General features: G+C 43.2%; 2 protein-coding genes across 5 annotated transcripts in view; one reads left to right on the forward strand and one right to left on the reverse strand.

Annotated features, from left to right (window-relative positions):
• cnot7 (CCR4-NOT transcription complex, subunit 7) overlaps positions 1–5,238 on the forward strand; it is a 6,255-nt gene extending 1,017 nt beyond the window's left edge. Inside the window, exons 3-7 of one of the 2 annotated variants that reach the window (XM_068714284.1) lie at positions 54–247; positions 598–759; positions 1,863–2,007; positions 2,174–2,284; positions 3,575–5,238. In XM_068714284.1, the coding sequence (XP_068570385.1) occupies positions 54–247; positions 598–759; positions 1,863–2,007; positions 2,174–2,284; positions 3,575–3,706 (744 nt within the window). In that variant the 3' untranslated portion in view covers positions 3,707–5,238. The remainder of the gene's footprint in view (positions 1–53; positions 248–597; positions 760–1,862; positions 2,008–2,173; positions 2,285–3,574) is intronic. The other variant, XM_068714285.1, reaches the window with a different exon arrangement.
• Positions 5,239–6,062: 824 nt separating this feature from the next.
• Positions 6,063–15,381, reverse strand: zdhhc2 (zinc finger DHHC-type palmitoyltransferase 2). Of its 3 annotated transcripts, XM_068714280.1 has the most exons (14): positions 15,224–15,381; positions 12,432–12,458; positions 12,181–12,275; positions 11,392–11,512; positions 11,193–11,262; positions 11,062–11,094; positions 10,469–10,589; positions 10,293–10,331; positions 9,985–10,117; positions 9,258–9,384; positions 7,470–7,565; positions 7,120–7,229; positions 6,564–6,645; positions 6,063–6,483 (listed from the first exon to the last, which is right to left on the reverse strand). In XM_068714280.1, exons 1-13 carry the CDS (start codon positions 15,348–15,350, stop codon positions 6,605–6,607), a joined length of 1,140 nt encoding a protein of 379 aa, XP_068570381.1. In that variant the 5' UTR covers positions 15,351–15,381; the 3' UTR covers positions 6,063–6,483; positions 6,564–6,604. The 3 variants fall into 3 exon arrangements, with proteins under 3 accessions (XP_068570381.1, XP_068570384.1, XP_068570382.1); XM_068714283.1 differs by lacking the exon at positions 10,293–10,331; XM_068714281.1 differs by lacking the exon at positions 6,564–6,645.
• Positions 15,382–16,435: the final 1,054 nt, after the last annotated feature.

Here is a 16,435-nt window from a genome sequence, read left to right on the forward strand (position 1 = left end):
CGACCAGGTTTCTGTCCTGCATAAAGAGCTCATTGTCTTGTCCTTCCTTACAGGACACAGAGTTTCCAGGTGTGGTAGCCAGACCAATCGGAGAGTTCAGGAGCAATGCCGACTATCAGTACCAGCTACTGCGCTGCAATGTGGATTTGCTCAAGATAATCCAGCTAGGCCTCACTTTTATGAACGAACAGGGCGAATACCCTCCGGGAACATCAACGTGGCAGTTCAATTTTAAGTTTAACCTGGCGTAAGATGACTTTTGTGCTTCTGCTCTTTTCGCTTCTCGTGTGGCATTCAAGTGCATCACAGGAGTGTTAAGGAAGAGTGTCTCGGTTTGTTTATAACAGCACACGCAGATGAGACATTAGAGCGAGTTGCACATTTAGTAACAAAGTTTGTCAAAATGCATATTGTCAGTTTAGATGTTGCTTGAGGGCAAAATGTCAAATTTCAACTGCAAACACTGACTGAGCTCAACACCTCAGACAGTACGAATCACTATTTTTATATTTATGACGTCTAATTGCTGCTCTCATACCTATTCAACTGTATTTTGTGGGTGGAGATGATGACGCTGTGACATGTCTTTGTCTTCAGAGAAGATATGTATGCGCAGGACTCCATTGAGCTCCTGACCACTTCAGGGATTCAGTTCAAGAAGCACGAGGACGAAGGCATCGAGACGCTGTACTTTGCAGAGCTGCTGATGACGTCGGGGGTGGTGCTCTGTGACGGCGTCAAGTGGCTGTCTTTCCACAGGTATTCAGCTTTTTTGCAATAAGTAGCTGTTCATCGTATGCAGTCAGTTATGTGCTGTAGAAAGCTACATAGCGACAGGAATCCTATTCGTTTTGCCCACAGTATTTAGTTGTCTGACTCGGGTACAACATGTCCTACTTTCACTCTTTGCACGTCAGTTAGTTAATAAACAAGCACTTATGGGACAGTGTGCACTAATCAGAAACACATTGTGTTATCTGTGTTTGGCTCACCACTATAGCATGTTATTGCTTCATGTATGATGTATTTTGACATCCTCCGGTGTTTAAATGTTTACTAATGCTATTTGTTGTAAAAAAAAAAAAAAAAAAATGTGCATTTTATTTGGTTTGTTTTTTGTCTTTCTTTGTGTGTTAGTGAGAAGTAAGATGTTACGCAGAACTGTGGTCGTTTTGCTACGCACACGTTAAAACAAGTAAATATCCCGTTGAAATTTTCTATTAAATTTGATGCTCAAGTGCAATGAACACTTGTGTATTTTTTATATTGGTCTCTAGTGAATAGCAACTTTTTTTGCTTTTTATTTTTACCAGTATTTTCTACAATCTGCTGCTTAACATCTTCATTTCATACTCAGTTTCCCACTGTGTCTCCATGGCAAACTGAGGCTAAAGATAACCAGGCTTTGGAAAATAAACAAAGCTTAGGTTTGAAACACCACTGTCATCTTTCAGGTATTTAGAACACACCTTTACCAACAAGGTCATGTTGTTTTTATTTATCTTATTTGTTGCTGTTTTTTTGTGTTTATTCTGTTTTTATCATCGTATTTCTTTAATTCATCCTAATTTTCAATAGTTTCAATTGTGAATTACCTGTTAATCGCATTTGTTCTGTTGTGAACAAAAATGCTTGGCTAATCACAAAAGTCTATTTTGGGGAAAAAGCAGTGGGTTTGTGTATTTAGTTACCCTTGCATGTGCAGGTAAAGACAGCCAGTCTGCCTCTCTTTAATTCTCTTTGTGTCATGGCAGATTGGAAGTGACAAAATCTCTGAAAGCCTCCTGCTATGTTCTCTTTTAAATAAAAAAACGAAACCTAGTTAAAAGGTTTGCATGTGTTTGTGTATATGTGTTTTGTAGTGGCTATGACTTTGGATACCTGATCAAGATTCTGTCCAACGCTAACCTGCCCGAGGAGGAGGTGGACTTCTTTGAGATTCTTCGCTTGTACTTTCCAGTCATTTATGATGTCAAGTACCTCATGAAGAGTTGTAAAAACCTGAAGGTACCTAAATAAATATTTCAGCAGGTAGCACAGAGTATCTCCTGTTTTATTCATTTAAAGCTTCACACCTTGATGTCTGCTGTGATCTCCTGTGAGTGCTGTGGGTTTTGCTTTGACTAGAAGCCTGCATCTTGAGTGACTTGACGGCGTCTTTTTTTGCTTTCAGGGCGGGCTGCAGGAAGTAGCTGAGCAACTGGAGCTGGAGAGGATCGGACCGCAGCATCAGGCCGGCTCTGACTCTCTACTCACGGGCATGGCTTTCTTCAAGATGAGAGAGGTAGGCGCCCTGAAGTCAGAGAGAGGAGGTGAATGAGTGTGGTGAGTTAGTTATCTTTGTGAACAGGCAAGGGAGAATTCTTCTTTTGCACAACAGAGACACGGTGAAGTTCAACAAAGTTCAGAACAAAATTACTTGTGCATAAATACAATATACTGAGTAGAAATATATATATATATATATATATATACACACACACACACACACACACACACACACACACACACACACACACACACACACACACACACATACATACACATACTACATAAACAAATTACCATTACACCTCTCACAGTGCAACCGTGGCGAAATAAGTGTTAAAAGAAGAAAAAAAACGCACAAATATCTCCTGATATTTTCAATATTTATTCATGTCAACTGCATGGATGAATACCCAGCAGCAAGTTTTACATACTGTATGTGAGCAAATAATGAAAGCGTCCCAACTTTGTGTTGTTGTTCAATGGTTGTGCACTGTTGGATGTTAGAAAACCGCCAGCAGAATTAACTCTCTATTAACGTTAAATGATGAAATTGATGTGAGACTGTATTAGAGGATTCAATATGAGAAGAGGTGGCGAGCTTCTATCAAGACGGTCATTAAGGCTTCAACAGTAAAATAACTTTTAAAATCCATCAGTGTTGCAGGCTGAGAGTTCAGAAAACATTCTTCTTCCAGGTGGCAAATGTGAGCATGCCGATCTCTCCAGAAATGTGCTCTTGAGTCTGAATGAAGTCGTGAGAAACATTATGTCACTTATGTCTGAATGACAATATGCTATATGGATGAAGCCATTGACGCTACATAAACAGTGTCTGAAAGTAGGGTCGAGTGTTTTTTCTTGAGGAAGGGGCATCTTCAGGGGACACAGACCAGAATTAGCAGGCAATCATTTTTTAACTAACTCTCTCATCTATCTGATGAATCCAAAACCCAAAATACATTTATTGTACAACGTTTAAAAAAAGCAGCGTTTAGCTGAATGTTTTTTAATGCTTGTTTCTCTCTTCTATTTTGTAAAAACATTGTAGCTTACTAGAAACTATACACTGAAATGTGTACATTACTCAGGAGTCTGACTTTCTGAAATGAATGCTTTGCAAAGCTGACAAAGATGAAAAAGACAAAAAAAAATAACTGATTTAAACGATTTGATCTTCATCAATGTGCAAGTCACTTTACAGCATAGCTCACCACCACATGTAGCTGAAAAGCAATTATGCATTTAATAATATGATATTGAATGAACGCGTCTGTTCTCAGTAGTTCTTTAACCTCTCCCACAGATGTTCTTCGAGGATCACATCGATGATGCAAAGTACTGTGGCCACTTGTACGGGCTGGGCTCCGGCTCCACCTACGTCCAGAACGGAACGGGGAACGCGTACGAAGAGGAAGCCAACAAGCAGCAGTCGTGACATCACTCCCAAACCCCCCCCCCCCCCCCCCCCCCCCCCCTCTCGTGGGTCACATACACAATCGGTGCAGAGCCGAGGCCGAGCTCCGTCAAACGGACGACGATGATAACGGATGAAAACAAAGCATACACACGTCATTTAACAAGCTGCTTCTCATAGGCCCTGCTCACCTTAGACGACTGATTATGATGGTAAAAAAAAAAAAGCCCAGCTGTGTGAGGTCAGTCCTGTATTCCTACGAAGCAGTGTACACGTTCCGGTTGGAACCGTTGAATTGAAAAGGAAGAGATTTTAGTTTTCCTAAAATGTTCAGTAGAAATGTTTTGCACTTTAAAGCCCTAACCTGATTTTACATGGAAAGCTGAACAAAAGCTTCCATTGTCTTTGTTGCCTTCTCTACGTTCCCATTTAACATTGTGATCATCACACAAGAAGCGCTCTCAGCACGCTCAGCCTTAATATTAGCTGCGTTCTTCTCTTTTAACCTTTAATTTATTGTGCCGCTGGTCTGACATTGAGCAGATGCTCCGTTCAACACTGAGGCGCCACATGCCGGTACGCTCGCCGTCATTGGATCTCCTGTTATGGTAACGAGAAAGGGAGCTCTCAGTCAGTTTGTTTATGCGCACGTGAATATTTCTTCCTTTTTCTCATTCGTTCATATCAAGATGTTTGTAACGACCTGAATAAGCTCTAATCCCACAGTGATAGGCCTTAAGACAACTACGCTGGTGTTTTCTGCTTATGCAGTATGTAGACGGGATACTAAAACTTACTTTTAGTTGCCTTTTTTGTTTTTTACTGTTTGTATTCATGATAATGATAATGCTAAGAATGGCTGCATACGTGGATATATACAACATGTACTGATACACATGGACATGTGCACACACATGGTTTTCATTGAAGGAATATGGATTATTTGTGCATGTATACACCCTCATTGACTCAAGCACATAGGAGCTCTCTACATGGTCTTGCAATGATTTAAACCAACTTCACCAGACCTTGAAAACGACGCAATTAAAAAGTATAAAAACACTCTCCTGCAGTAAGACATGCGGAGGTTACCCTGAACTACTCTGTTGAGAGTAAAGACTTTTAATTGAAATTGAGGTTATGCAGAGTTTTAGTGTTGTGATAAAAGCCAAAATACTTTTACTTAACATGCATCTTTTTGTTCCAGTGGAGTTCTTTTCACTTGTAGTCCTGCCCTCTGAATTATAATTTTGTTTTGTATTGATCTAAGGTTCCTTCATGCTGCGTAGACGAGCCGCATGTACTAGAATGTTTGAATAAATGCTGTGTTGTTAATAGCAGTATCCTGAACTTCCATAGGTGTGTGTTGAATGGCAGCAACGAGATTTTATTAACCTCGCTGAGCCGCAAACAATGACAGCCGAACACTTTCCCTTTTTTTTCCGCAGCACATCTTTCACACTGTAACGGAGTCAAAGAAGAATATGCATTATACAAGAAGATTGTTTTTAGATTATTTTGTAAATAAAGGCTTGAAACTTTTCTACCCTAAAATGACCGTCACATCCCTTTAATGACTCCCAATGTGCGACAAAGAGTTGAAGATGAGCTCATTTTATTCTTATAAGGCAGCACAACTGTACAGTACATCGCCTCACACATCCATATTGTCTCTCGAGTCATACAGACAGAATAGAAAAATAGAGATTGACACTGGCTGTCACAATGAAGCTTTTTTTTCTTTTTTCGAAACAAGCATACATTCTACCAAGTAATTGTCAGTCACGGTTGAAAATATATTGTTCAAAGCAGCTGTAGCTGTTGTCTCTGTTTTTGCTCTGCAGTAGATCCACAACTTTGTGTTGTGAGTTAGAAAAACACTCGACAGTGTCTGCTGTTTGATGGGGAGCAGATCTGCAGCGTTGCACTGAGGCTTTTCTGGCGGCCGCTGATGCTCCTCCAGAGACAGTCTGGAAGCTTTTGGCCGGCAGTTTTTTTTGTGTGTACTGTAGGCTACCAGACAGCGGTTTAGATATTTGGCAGCACCAGCTTTCAGGTGTTTCAGTGTGACAGCAACATCCTCACTCATGCTATATCAGAAGAGCCCTTATTCAAATGGAATTACTAATCGCTACACTTTTTTTTTTTCTTTATCCAAGCAAAGGGGATAACATCTTGTGGTACAGTTCACTACAACAAGGTGTGTTTGTGTTGACATCCTGAGATGAGAGCATGCATCAGTTCAACTTCCACGACACTCAACATGGTGGATGGGGGGGGGGGGGATCCTACACTGAAAAAGAAAATGGCTAAAGAAATATCAGTTACATCACATTATCACCACTACTAATCTATACTGAATGTGCAAACATTTGGCAAACTTATAACACCATTTATTTATGCGCTAAGCTGCGAATAACATTAAAAAAAGAAATCATGTAAATAATTCAGAGAGCTTCTGTTACATGAACAGTAACACACGAAAGCAGCTCAGATTGATCTCCTAGTATGCAAAATGCAAAACAGTCCCTTCCATTGCTGCTCTGTGCGTCTTCCTGTACAAACAAAAGAAAATGTGATCGTCGGAATTCTCCTTTCTTCTGTAGCCCAAATACTATCAGATGGCAGCAGAAATTGTTGAGTAATACTGATGATGATAACTATTTTTCTTCCTCTGCTTTGTAGGTGATATCAGTCAGGTAAACCTCTCCGGAGCAGGCTGCGGTACGGAAAACAACAAAAATTGATGATGTCACCACCACGTCACGTTCAAATAACGAGGAGGGGGCGGCGTTGACCTGTAGGATGACACACATGGTAACAGATGTTGACTTTTTATCCTGATGTGTGGATAGTTTCTACATGACTGTAAACTCACTTTTTTCTGGGGGGGAAGGTGTCTCCTCTATCTCTGACTGGTTACGCCTCATTTTCTATGGTCATCCCAGAGTTACTGGCACCTGAACAAACACGCCATTTCCCATATAAAGGTCCCATATTGGAAAAAGTGAGATGTTCATTTTTGATATATATTTTATTATAAAGCAGCTCCACAACTATTCAATATAGAGGCCACAGTTTGAAACGGAAACATTCTAAATGTGTCCTAGTTTATTTCCGGTTGCATTGTATGTGAATGACATCTGCTAACAGGAAGTAAAAATGGAACCAATCCTGTTAAAACGGGCTTAAACTGAGCATTTCAGGGAGAGGGTGAATACATATAAATAAAGTTTCTTGAACATTAAAGCATGTAAACATGCTCTAGAAGAAACACAAAATACAAGTATGAATAAATGAGCATAATATGTCTCTTTTAAGTAATCATCAGATTTAATAATAATTTAAAATAAAAAAATAAAGAGTTTTCTTGTGGTAATGTAAGCAAGCGGCTATAGAAACCCATTATAAGGAGTATAACAACACTATCTTACCCTTCCTGTCTGTTGCACTGTCACTCTCTGACCAGGAGGGGGTGCTAGTGAGCAGTCGACTCTGAGACTCTGTCAGTGGCTTGGAGGGGAACTGGCGACCTTCTGCTGCACTGGAAACACACAGGTTTCACACAGGTTTTAAGCAGGGATGATTTCTGGGCCCACTTCCTCCTTTGAATGAATTAGTCCTAAATCCTCTCATCCTATAATCTGACTAATTAATTTATATCTGCAAGGCCATAACTGCCGCAAGGTGATTCTCCTGCATCATTAAATTCACAGGGTTAATAAACCACTATATAGGGGCTGGCTAGCAGTTGTGCAGCTCTGTACTTTACTGTTTTGCTCACCTCTTGTTGGCAGGGTTGGAGCCAGTGGGCGATGACGAGGGCTGCTCCGGGTCCAGATTCACCAGACAGGTTGGGAACGAGCACCCGTCACCTAAACTGGAAAGCCAGCAGAAAAGAAAAATAACAAAAATAAATCTGTGATTTGAAGGTGATATTTATAAGCATCAATAAAATCATACATTGTGTATTTTATTTTATGTATGTGGAAATGATATTAAAGTGAGTCTAACAGTGGCAATTATGGGATAATGGTAAATGCTAAAACATAGTGTAGGCATTATCACAAAATAGAGTGGAGTAAGAGCCATATTAGCTACTGGTCATACCAGACCAAGTAAGGCTGTAGCAGCGAGACCCCTGAGTGTGTTCAATCAAGAAAAGGAGCTTTTCATTTACAAGAGGATTGTGTTGTTTCATTTTTCAAAAGTTAGTCTCACTTTGATGTCACTATTTCCACGAAACAACTGTCCATGTCTTTGAGTATTAGATTGGTTTAGTTTACAGAAATATTAGGTACATCAATTCATAGTAACCAGTTGTTGCAAATAATGGAACAAAAAAGGCTTCTGGATCTGAAATTTGTTCTTTACATCAACAGTGTTTTGTTTCAACATTAGAAAATGTGGGTTTATGTTTTAATAATCAAACTGTGATTGCCAGAAAGCCGTATATTCATAATAAAATTCATTCTGTCAGCATGAATTACTAATATTTGCAAAGCTGGAGCTTCTGCATGGATTCACTGCTGTGGTGATGTTGTTGTTTACTGAAGCCGATGCTTGCTTGTCTCCTCGGGGACTTAAACCCTCTTTTGAACCATTTTGTTTCAAACTAAGTGACAGCGCTCTCTAATCCCTGAGTGACTTCATTCATTCAGGACTTCTCAGACATCCTGAGTAAGATTGTTTGAACTACAGAAGAATTTTGTGAAAAATATGTGGACCTTTGCTGTGAATATTGATGCTGATTGGCAGTTTTATAGTTATCTCTGCTAGGAGGATCATGCGATCCTGCCTGCTGACTCCTCACTCACTACTCCTAACACAGCTGAGTACATCACCGACCCTCAGCCGCTACTCTGCGCCTTCAGCATGGGGTTAATAGTTTGCGATGTGTTTGGCTAACAGCTAACGGAGCAACCAGGACACTCTCCTCAACTCAGCCGCTGCTACGCAGGTATACAGCTTGGTAAGTTTAATTTTGTTTTTGGCAAGATTGACATATGACGAGTCTGATACAATGACTTGGAGTCAATTGTCTGCATACATCACCGCTTGTTTTTGAGTTTAAATTAAGTGTGTTTTATGACGCTTCACAATCCAATAGTGTCTAGATGGGGGGTTGGCCAATTGTGGGTTGTATTCATTCAATCACACAATACAGCAGTGGTCGATGCAGACACAGCTGGCGGAGATCTGCACTCTAATGAGTGCACCTTTCTAGTTAAAGATGCAATTGAGGCTTTAAAACACTTCAGCATTAGATTTTAACATATGATATATAACCTATAAGCTTTACTGATCTCATCTTTAGTCAGAGCCGCACAGCAGTTGCACTGAGTTGTGGTTCTTGAAACAGAACCTGAAGTCTCTGACCTACTCGTCCTTCAGTCTAGACTCAAAATGACAGGTGATCGGCGCTCCTAAACTGTCAACCAAGCTGACGTGGGAAAGTCCTAAATAATTAACACATAGACTTGTGTTATCTGATTCTCTTTAGTTTGCCCTCATTGAGTCTTTGCAGACATTTTCTTTTGAATGCCTTTGACAAATGCCCATAAGAACTTACCCGGAGAAAACAGGAATAGGCCAGTATTTAACTTCATCCCCAAAGACCTGGCGGAAGTTCTTACTGAAGCCCAGACTGAAACCGCTCTTATCGGTGCCGTGGCGGAACACCGGAGCACGCACAGCCTCTGAGAGGACACACGTGGAGAAGAAGAGTCAGTGAAGAGGAAGATGAATAAATGCAGCCCTCCCACTCCGTCTTTATATAATCTATTATTCAGACTATTAGCTGGAGATCATTCACACAGCACATGAACGACTCCCGCTGCACGGCCGCGTCAGTGGAACAACTCTGAATGAAAAGTGTCTTTGTTGCACAGGAGAAGCAGATCTGAGACTGTGCCGCCATGTGTGACTTCTCTTCCTAGCAGTGTCTGTTACTAAGCTGCTTACCACTCTGAGCCTTGTGTCTTTGCATTACACTGTAACATACTCCTATGGATAATCCACTCTCTGCGACGCGCGGACAAAGTGTGCCACTGTGCACGCATAATGAGAAACTGCTCCGTCTGATAACGGCCCAGAGCGGCTCATCAAATCACTGCGCTGATGAGGCCGGCGGTGACTGATGGTGGGAAAAATGCAACGAAGCAGCCTTTATCGTTAGAGCGAAGACGACACTGGTAGCAGACTGAGACTATATGCACCCAGCAGCTGTACAACGGAGGATGTGTAATCACTGCATCCACAAACAGAACACACACATACATGAAGTGTACGCCACCTACCGAGGGTGGATCTGTTCTTGCAGACGAGCCAGCAGTGATAGATTAAAAGTGAAGCCAGGCTGACTGAGAACATGGAGGCCGAGAAGAAGAGGAACAGGATGTGGAACTTGGCCTGAGTGTCTGGGAGGCCGTTCTGAGGGGGGGGGGGGACAGCAACCAGACATTCAACACAACTGAAAACAGAGTGGACACCATGACACTCTGAGATTGAGCGGGATCTAAGAGATTTCTGCTCTAGAGTTCTATGGGAGCTTATTAAGCAGTTTCTATCCCAGTGCCACTAACTACAGCAGTTGGTTGATTCATACCAGGTATTCCCTCAGACGGAAATGTGCTCTACCTCCAGCCTTGTGAAAAAAAGATACCACAGAATGTTTTCGAATGTCCATTAAGATTTTTAATTGGATATATTTAGTGCTACCCCCCAAAAAACCCCACACAATATAATTAATGATTCATGTTCTGCTGGTCAAGCCGTACTTACCAGCCAAAACTTAACGAAGTACTGAAGATCTGTAGCAGTTATAAAAAGGCAGTAGAGCAGTGAATACGCCAAGAACAGCATGAAAAACTTGTAGTTGGAGAATCCCACGCAGTTGTTCACCCTGTGACAAGGTCAGTGTGGGAGTGTCGTCATTAGTACGTTCAAATATTTACTAAACGCAGAGATACAAGAGGTGAGGAGATTATTTCAAACATTTGAGCATAAGAGCAGTAAATATCGGAGATGTGTTGGGTGTTTGTGCACACAACTATTCCAGGCCATTTAAAAAAATGACCCATTTTCTAACCTGTTTTGGGCTGAAAAACAGTTAAATGCATCACAAATGTTTGGCAGATCTTTACAAGAAAACTCTCAATCAGCATGTTCTATTCATGTGAATTATCAGAGGACCTGGTATTCTCAGCCAATCAGGGACCAGTTTTGGACACCAGGAGAGATCCTATTGCTTTATGAGCCCTATGGCACGATGCATTCAGACGCAAAAAACGATGCTGTGCACGTGCACAGCACTCACACTCACTGTGTGAGTGCTGTGCACTCACACTGTTTAAAACCCCTATTCCACTACGTACCATGGGCAGTGGTGATCCATCTTCAGGATGCATCTGTAACACAGCAGGGTCAGACGTCAGTGTAATTGAATCTTACTCTGCCTGCCAGAATTCAATGCATGGTGTGGTCTGTTCTCTATAGAGAGCCTTACTTATCACAGACTGAACAATGGTGACATCGATCAGGCTTCAGCAGCTGGCAGCGGTCACAGAAACGGATTGCTGGGGAGACACAGCCAATTCAATCACACGGCCCTCAAACAGCAGCTCCAACACTTGACCACAGACTTGACGATGTGACGGGGGTGAAAACGAGCCTGAGAGCTGCTCTTGTGTGTGCTGTGATATTACCTCCAGAGTTGGTGCGGGTGTAGATGGGCAGATCCCTGGCTATCCTCCTCAAGATCTCCTGCTGAGACTCCCCCCGGTCTTCACGCTCCAGCAGCTCTTTGTCAGAGTAGGACAGGTGAAACTGTGAAGGGAAGACGCAGAGGGAAAGACAAACAACAACCGTGATATATCGAAAGCTCAATCTGCAGGTAGTGGCTTCCTGACTGAGTCAAATCATTTGTCTACAAGCCGTGTTAGTTTCAGTAATGCAGTGATGTCTGTCGCTGTGAAGCCGCAGCTCTCAGTAGGCAGCAAATTTCTGTATCTTCCATTTGTTTTGGTTCTGTCTGCCCCAGCAGGCAAAGCAGCACAGCGCTGAGATTTTACTTTCAGCCACTTCGACGGTTTGTGATTGAACACTGGAAACAGAAATAACTCTGGCGATGACAAAACAGCGCAGCACGTGTGAAGTATAACTTTTATCACTATCTCGAAACCTCAAGTGATCCGACGATGACATCTCGTGAGGAGAAGCTTTCATATGAGGCGATTGTACGCCTCGGTTAAAGCCGAAATGCAAAGGGGGCATTTCTCTGAGTGTCCTCTCTCAGATGCATGTGCTGTGGTCAGGATCAGAGCCATTACTGTGCAGCTCCAGGCACTTTCACTGGAACGTATTATTAGTCTAAATGCAGCATTCAATCACACGGGGAGGCAGTAACCTACATCTGCACTTCCCTGCTATGCCTCATCCTCCCCGATGTAAAAAACCTAAGAAAGAAACGCTGCGTCGCAGACAGACACACTCACCTCCTTCAGGGGGTTCATGGGCCTGGTGAAGATGGTCTGCCAGTATGCCCACACAAACATGATGAAGATGACATGATACACCAGCAAGTAGATCACTGGAGGCAGAGAAACAGAAACAAGCTGTCATCATCCATCATGAGTAGGGTGCACTTAACCATTTACTCACAGTTTGCAGCGTCATTGAATATTAATAACCAGCTGAAGACGCTTGTGATTCCTCTCGATGTCAAACAGCACTACGAAACACTTACCCTTCTCTCCTGTGTGCTCGATAGACTCTGAAGAAAGAAAAACAAGAATACGCAGTCAGGTTAAAGACGGCAAAGCACTTAACACCCATGATGTGTCGGTCAACATGGGGAAAACTCAAGTTTCATTTGTCTTTTTAGATCGTCCACACGGGCACCAAATCCACACATGCACCTTAGCAGAACTGAAGAGTGCTGAATCTGGAAATCCTTAATACCACACCAGTCACAAACTCAATGTACAGCACACTCTCAGTTCGACTCATTGATAGGCATTACTGTGCATTATCATAAAGCATTGATAAACTACAGGAGCATCCTGCACACACACACACACACACACACACACACACACACACACAAAGATCTGGACTCAAACATAAAAAAGAGACAAGTAAAAACCTGTTGGTAGATATTAGCTGACACTGTTTTATATTTGTCCCAATGTCTAAGCAATGATTAGCTGAGCATAGTGAATCATCCATCTTCAGCAGTTAGCCTGGGAAGCAACACACACACACACACACACACACACACACATATGTATGCACAAAGCAGAAACCGAGGAAAGGTGAGCCAAGATGCAGGATCAAGGCATGCAGCCAAAAACCATGTGCATGCCACCTTGCCAGCTTTGAAAGCCCCAGAGTCTGAGAGAGAAGCATAACGTGTATGTGTGATTAAGAGCATGAGCAGGGATGTATATCAATGTGTCTATGAGAGCGTTACAGCCACTGTAGTCCTCTCTGTCTCTTCTCCTCTTTGCATTTTTGCTACAAAGAGTTCAATCTTCCCACGATGCACGGGCGAAGTCATCGACCACCTGATTTCACATTTTTTACAACCTTGGAGAAAAAAGGACCAACTGTTCAAAAGCTGACGTTCGGTGCTTTAAAAGAAAGTGGGTCAGCCGCAGGTCGCTCGGGGTGAATTATGTAAACCAGACAATGGGATTAACTCAGCCGCCCAACTGGAGCTATCAGCTGACGAGACTTTCACACAACTGTCTCTGTGTGTGTCTGCGGAGCACACGCTGGCCCCCGAGCGACCGCCGTCCTGCCCCGCTGCTGCTGTTTTCATCCGTCCGCCCCATGTGACGTGTGTGCATCACAATGTCGCTCTTGTTCTGCTGGATGCAAAAACAAGACGGTTAAAAAAAAAAAACCAGCCTGATGATGAAACGGTGACTTTGCTTTTCTGACGCCCTGCAGTGCTGAAGGATGACTCAATAGCTCATAACAAACACATGGCGTCCTGTAACTCTAGAAGACATTCGTCCTGGGTCAGAAGCTGGCTGCCCTCTCTGGTGAGCAGGGGCGGGTTGAGAAGCGTTTGGGGGGGGGGGGGGGGGGGGGGACACGGTTTTAAAGAGGGGGGATGCGTTGGTTCTTGGCAGTAATAAACTGTATATTATTATTAATAGCTACATTGTTTATTCATCGCAATTAATTAAAGCCAAATAAACAACTTTGGATATACTAGTGTGAAATAATATCAATAAACAGCTGTTGTTTATTATAGTAGCTCCAAATAGCCTACAGCCATGGATGGATTATGAAAAGATTAGACCCCAACCACTCCTACAATGCAGCAAGACTGCAAGACTTTCTCCTAGTGGTTTGCATCGCTTTGTGGTCATCTTGTATCTCTCTGTGGTCGTTTTGTGTCTCTTTGTGGTTGTTTGACATCAAGCTCGTTCAGTAATCCATTCACGGTGCCAACAAGCCAACAACGATCACCTTCTGACTCTGGTAGTGGGGGGGCACCAAGAGTGGCCAACCAATTTCAGGAGGGGCCCCTACTGGTGAACCCAGGCTCGTGGCATCATGATTCTCATTGAGTCTCAGTGATCAGGTAGAAAGACGACCATAGAGGTGTACCCTTTCTGTTAAAGCTGGATAGCATGCCTGGCTCTGTTTGGAGAAGATCAGACCGAGGAACAACCCCTCCCTCCCTGTGTTTTCCTCTGTTTGAGCTCATTAAACCGTCTCCATTTCATCCCCCTTTTTTTTTGGACAGAGGAGATCTGCTTCCCTAGTGGTCTGACAAGCTGCCAAATGGAGCACATGAGTAGGCTGCTGAGAGTCCTCTGAGACATCCAAAAAACCATTACTCACTATCCAGGTCAACTCTGTGTTCACCGTTCACGGAGAAGACTCGCTGTCTGTAGCCGCACCATCCGACGCTCGGCAGCCGCAGGGAGCGAGAAAGGAAGCAGGCAGGCCTGACTCCAAAGCCATTACCGTCAGACTTCTTGCCAAAAGATAATGCTGGCGGTGTTGTGGTGGAGGATATCAATTCAGATAATGAAGCTCGGCAACGACATGAGCCCAAAGCTCTTACAGTAAGTCTTTAAGATAGTGCTGATAGAGTGGTAGTGTTGGACTACAGATAATGAGTCTCATGGACCTGATCCTATTCTGTGCAGCAGCTTCTTCACAGTAAGAGCAGGTTGTCCAAAATATTTCCAATTCTGTCTGTGGGATAAAGATACTGAACTTGAGTTTTTTCAAGCAAAGACTCGTCACCATCACATCCTTGTAACAATATGCCTGAAAATTCCTGCTTGAACTGTTGTGGTCATGTGACTGACACACTGTCCACACACTGCATAAACAACAAGCTTCTGCATCCCAAAAAAAATCAGCCTGGACCACAAACTGCTTAAGCACAAATGTCTCCCCAACCCATCACCAAAAACACACACACACACACACACACACACACACCAGTCAGAGGAATTCCCCCCACACACACACACACCCCTCATACTACCCAGACAGCTGGTCTCTTACCTATGCAAAGCTGCAACACATAGGCGTAGTATGACCACGCCACTATGAGGGCGATGAAGAGGACCGGGATCCAGTACAAAACTCTCTGACAGCCCTTCTTGATACTACGCGAGCCCGACGGTGCCATAGTCTAGGAGAAGATCATTTCTCGTGCGCATCCGTGTGTTACTCTCCCTCCCTCCCTCCCTCTCCCTCTGTGTGTGAGCGCGCGTGTGTGTGAGCGCCTGTGTCTTCCTGTAGACTGTCACTGCATCGTGTGCTCCGGCTCTGATCAGCCTAATCGGCAGCTCCGACGCAACATCCCACCAGCCTGCCGCCGCTGCCGTCGCTTCTGCTGCTGCACTGCTCCCCTCTGATCGTCCTGCTCAGATCTCTAGTACCGACGACAACACGCCATCAGACAGTCCACACATGCACACACGCGCACAGAGTCTGCGCCGCCCCTGCTGCCTCCCCACAGGTTGCCATGACGTCCGCGGGATGCTGCAAGCCTGGCACATTTTTTTTTTTTTTTTTAACCACCGCGAGCAGATGGGTTCAATAAGTTCATACTCGCGAGTGTGGAAACGGCGGTCTGTTCACACAAAAAAACGCACACGCACGCACACGTAGAGGCACGCGCGACATGATTGTAGGGGATCACGGGTTGTTTTGAACGACAGCTCAGGTGTATGTCAAAGAAGAAGATAAAATGTTTGTATTTATTTCAAAGTGAGAAGTGTTTTTTCAAACATTCCTTATTGTTCTATCCCCTTATATTACACCACATTACTAGTAAACTAGTGTCGGTCTGACTACTGTTGTGTGGTTTGCTTGTGTCAGAGGTCAAGGTAACATATTGTGTTTTGTCATTACCTGATAGTGGAGGTTGAGGTCTGCAAGATCCACCTGCTTCTGCTGCCTCACGCCCAACTGCACCTGCGAAATGGCCTGCAACCCTGCAGTACTGTAAGCTGTAAAAGCCCACCTGCAGTGCTGCACTCTGTTTCACATTTCACATATTAAGTTCTTTAATAAAACATTTCCATGAATGCTGTTTGAATATGAGAAGAAAAAAATTAAGTTATGGTTTTCCATTTGTTGCCAATTTCGTGGGTGGGTGACACGCTGCAGCAAACTAACAATATGCACATCTCGGTCTTACAGTTAGAACAGATGGCTCATTAATGTGTAAAAAATATGGTTTATATAAATATAATGTTCAAAAACTAC

Source organism: Cebidichthys violaceus, unplaced genomic scaffold (genome assembly GCF_023349555.1).
Source record: "Cebidichthys violaceus isolate CVI_PGR_0920_01 unplaced genomic scaffold, fCebVio1.0.p SCAF_2, whole genome shotgun sequence".
NCBI classification, from domain to species: domain Eukaryota; kingdom Metazoa; phylum Chordata; class Actinopteri; order Perciformes; family Stichaeidae; genus Cebidichthys; species Cebidichthys violaceus.